Source organism: Physeter macrocephalus, chromosome 7 (genome assembly GCF_002837175.3).
Source record: "Physeter macrocephalus isolate SW-GA chromosome 7, ASM283717v5, whole genome shotgun sequence".
In the NCBI taxonomy this organism is placed as follows: Eukaryota; Metazoa; Chordata; class Mammalia; order Artiodactyla; family Physeteridae; genus Physeter; species Physeter macrocephalus.
The window spans coordinates 51,744,161-51,748,207 of NC_041220.1; the positions used below are offsets into that span (position 1 = coordinate 51,744,161).

Below are 4,047 nucleotides of genomic sequence, written 5' to 3' on the forward strand. Positions count from 1 at the left end.
AGAGGACACAGGTTCGTGCCCCAGTCTGGGAAGATCCCACATGCCGTGGAGCGGCTGGGCCCGTGAGCCATGGCCCGTGAGCCTGCGCGTCCGGAGCCCGTGCTCCACAACGGGAGAGGCCACAACAGTGAGAGGCTCGCGTACCACACACACACACACACACACAAAAAAAGAATATCAGTTATTTTTCACAATCATGCTATGTAACAAACTAGCCACAAAACCTCAGTAGCAGAAAGTGAAAGTCAAAGAGGGAAGATGGAAGTGAGGCTGCCCACATCTGGAGCGTGCAGGCCAAGCCTGCAGAGCCCTGGGCCCACAGTGAGCGGCCCCTCTGATGTGCAGAATGCCCATTGCGCAGGGAACACCAGACACAGATCAGCTTCAGCTGATCCAGGCCAGGAGTGATTGATCTTGGCTGGCTCCCTCATGCATTTGCAGTCCTTTCTGGGTTGTTTAGGTGGCTCTGCTAATCTTGGCTGGCTATGCTCCTGTGTCTAGATTTGGCTGGCTCTGGCCAACATCCCACTGATGATCTTATGGCTGAATCCAGAATTGGAGGGGGGCACCACAAAATTATACAATAAGTGGCACGGATGATACCGGGGAAGGGTGATGACTTGGGGCCATTAATGTAATTATTTTACACAGTAAGGAAGAACGAGGAGATATTAGTTGTTCTGGACATGTTGAGGTTGAGATACCAGTGGAACATCAAGTTTGATAAACATGTCTACAGCAGCAATTCCCAAAGTTTTTGTTTCGAGACCCCTACTTTAGAGTATTGATGAACCCTAAGAGCTTTTGCTTATATAGGTTATACCTACTAATATTTTACCTTATTATAAATTAATCTGAAGAATTTTATTAAATCATTGAAATAATCCATTCTATATTAACATAAATAACATCTTTTATAAGAAGTAGTATTTTAAAAAATTACAAGAGTGGCAGTGTGTTTTTTGCAAACCTCTTTAATGTTTGGCTTAAGATAACTCCTGACTCTCATAACTACTTCTGCATTGTGTCCTGCCAGATCACCTCTCACATGTCCTCTGGAAAATGTCACCATATGCTTGTAAGAAAATGAGAATGACTCATTAATGTTATGTTGAAATTTTTGTATTGGTAACATAAAAATTTTAGACGATTATTTTTATAGCTTGTGCACATGGAATAAGATATTAAGAGTCAAGGTCCAAAGTGATAATTAACGAAAAAACCCCAATGGTCAAAAGGGTGAGAAATACTTAGGTTCGAGTATTGCTCCATGTACCCATTTATATGAATGTTAAGACATATTTAATCATAACCTTGGGTAAGAAGCACCCACCTGCTCTCCTCCAAACACTGGGCATAGGTGGGAACATAATGCTCTAGAGTCTGGGGAACAATTACCTGCTTTGAACATGGGCAGTCAGTGAGCCACTGTGTAAACGTGGTATCAAACACACCACAACTCCTACAGGATGAATTTACCAACATCAAGGATTACTGTGAAGTACAGCAAGTGAATATTTTATAATAAAAATATGGTTATGTTTCATTTAATGAAATTCATATTTTTCAGCAATAATTTCAGCGAAATTATTGTAAACGATATATATGTATGACAACAGATACAAAACAAAATTGAGTTGAATTTTAGCACTACATTTTAAAGTTACCCACCGGACAAACCCAAAGCTTGTTTTACTTCCAAAGGGAGTCGAAATGCCATGAAAGTCATGTTACATTGATTAGCAAGGCCAGTAACAAATGTAATGACCAACGTCATCACCAGAACATTTCTCAAGAGACTTTTTATTGGTTTTTCAAAAAAATTAGTATTTCAAGGTACAGTTTATAAACAAAATCACCAAATCTTGACTTTTACCAACATGAAAATGCTAATTCTCTTTCAAACCAGTTCCTGGACTGGGGGATTTTGGAGTCAAATCCAGCTCCTGACATACCTGTCGTAACTGTAACAGTTTTGTACTTAGCCTGCACCTATGTTAACACTGATCCAACTGCCACTGAATAATAAAAGGAACAGCTTCCTCAATCAAATTTTCTATTTTAGCTGAGGCTTCCACCCATTTACAGAAGACCTGTGGTCTGTCTTTCTCCCATTCCTGTTACAACTTGCTATTCAGTTTACCGCCAGTTTTTTCTCCTTCAGTATGAATCATTCTTAAAATCTTTAAATGCACCTCAATCTCCATTCACTATATTATGCTGCCTGCATGCTTCTCTATAACCTAGCAAACATGTAAAACTATGTATAAACTGGTATCTTGCAAAAGTCAGAACTTCAGCCAATGAATGAATTAGGGTTACATTTAAATTTCTTTCACTGAGAGATTAACCATTTTATTCAAAGAATTTTTCCTTCATTAAAAATTATTTACATCCATAAGGAAATAAAAATATGATATCTGTAAGTATGCTTGAACGTGGTTCATCAGTAAAGATTTAGGCATAACTAACTTTTTAATGTAAGTTGAGAAATTAAATCTTCTTTAAGCCAGAAATGATTCTTTCCCAGTAGACATATAAACAGAACATAATAGATGGTGTCACTTTTAAAAGGGTGGTTAGCTCTGGAAAAGAGAAGTTCAGTTAGAAAAAGCCAGCTAAAAGCACAAAGGTGACTGGGCTATGACACAATTTTGAATGAGACCCATCCAGTGCTACTAAGCCTAAAAAAAATAATGCCAATAAAGGGAATGGGAGATGAATCACAGTAATTACTATGAGTTCGAATTAACTGCGCATTTACATTGATTTCGTTCTATTTCAGGTACCTGTACAACTGTAAAGATGTTATACTGCGAAGAAACACAGCTGGAAGTCTGGGCTTCTGCATTGTAGGAGGTTATGAAGAATACAATGGGAACAAACCTTTTTTTATCAAATCCATTGTTGAAGGAACACCAGCATACAACGATGGAAGAATCAGGTAATAATAATGACTACTTAACAAAAAACTTATATTCAAAGATTGTGTTTTATACGTGCAAAAAGCCTGGCCCAATTTGAAATAAGGCACCTATTATATCTTTTTTTATTGGTAAGAAATTTAAAACACTTATGCGGCATTCCATTTCTAAGAAATCCAAAATGATTTGTTACTCTTGGTCCCATACAGCAACTTCCTATACTTTTAGCATTCTTTCTAAAACGAGCTGAACAATAGAATTTGAAGAATTTAAGTGAGGGTGTAGGGAGAACCTTAATTAGAAGTATTGATAATATAATTAAAACTGACAGATGGAGCAAAAACTAGGACCACCAAAAAAACTTGCATTAACTTCAGCTGTGGCTCAAAATGTTAATCATGTATCTTATTTTCTTTTCTTTTAGATGTGGTGATATTCTTCTTGCTGTCAATGGCAGAAGTACATCAGGAATGATACATGCTTGCTTGGCAAGGATGCTAAAAGAACTTAAAGGAAAAATTACTCTCACCATTGCTTCTTGGCCTGGCACTTTTTTATAGAATCAATGATGGGTCATAGAAAAACAGGAACTCACAAGCTAAGTTGAAACAATGTATTTATCTTATCAATTTTTGTATTTGAAGGCTACAATGTAAAAATATAAACTTTAATGTCAGGAAAAGTAGGATCTAATGAAAAGCCAATTACACCTCAGAAAATATAATTCTCAAAATATAAACATTACTAATAGTTTTTATTCAGTGTGGAGCATTTCTCATTACTCTAGAACTTTAAGTTTATATTTTTCTATTCAATAAAAAGCTCTTAAACAGCTGACATGGTTTGTATGCCCCCACTGAATTCAAATCATACAGTTAAATTAAAATCTGGTATATGCTGAGGTCTGCAAAGGGTACATTATGGGCATTTTTTTTTTTTTTTTTTTTTTTTGGCAGTACGCAGGCCTCTCACTGTTGTGGCCCCTCCCGCTGCGGAGCACAGGCTCAGCGGCCATGGCTCACGGGCCCAGCCGCTCCGCAGCATGTGGGATCTTCCCGGACCGGGGCACGAACCCGTGTCCCCTGCATCGGCAGGTGGGCTCTCAACCACTGTGCCACCAGGG

General features: G+C 38.1%; 1 protein-coding gene across 5 annotated transcripts in view; it reads left to right on the forward strand.

Moving 5' to 3' along the window:
- Positions 1–4,041, forward strand: part of LNX1 (ligand of numb-protein X 1) — a 207,855-nt gene extending 203,814 nt beyond the window's left edge. For all 5 annotated transcript variants that reach the window (XM_028491833.2, XM_028491835.2, XM_028491834.2 and 2 more), the window contains 2 exons: positions 2,786–2,944; positions 3,349–4,041. In XM_028491833.2, the coding sequence (XP_028347634.1) occupies positions 2,786–2,944; positions 3,349–3,484 (295 nt within the window). In that variant the 3' untranslated portion in view covers positions 3,485–4,041. The remainder of the gene's footprint in view (positions 1–2,785; positions 2,945–3,348) is intronic.
- The last annotated feature ends 6 nt before the right edge of the window (positions 4,042–4,047 follow it).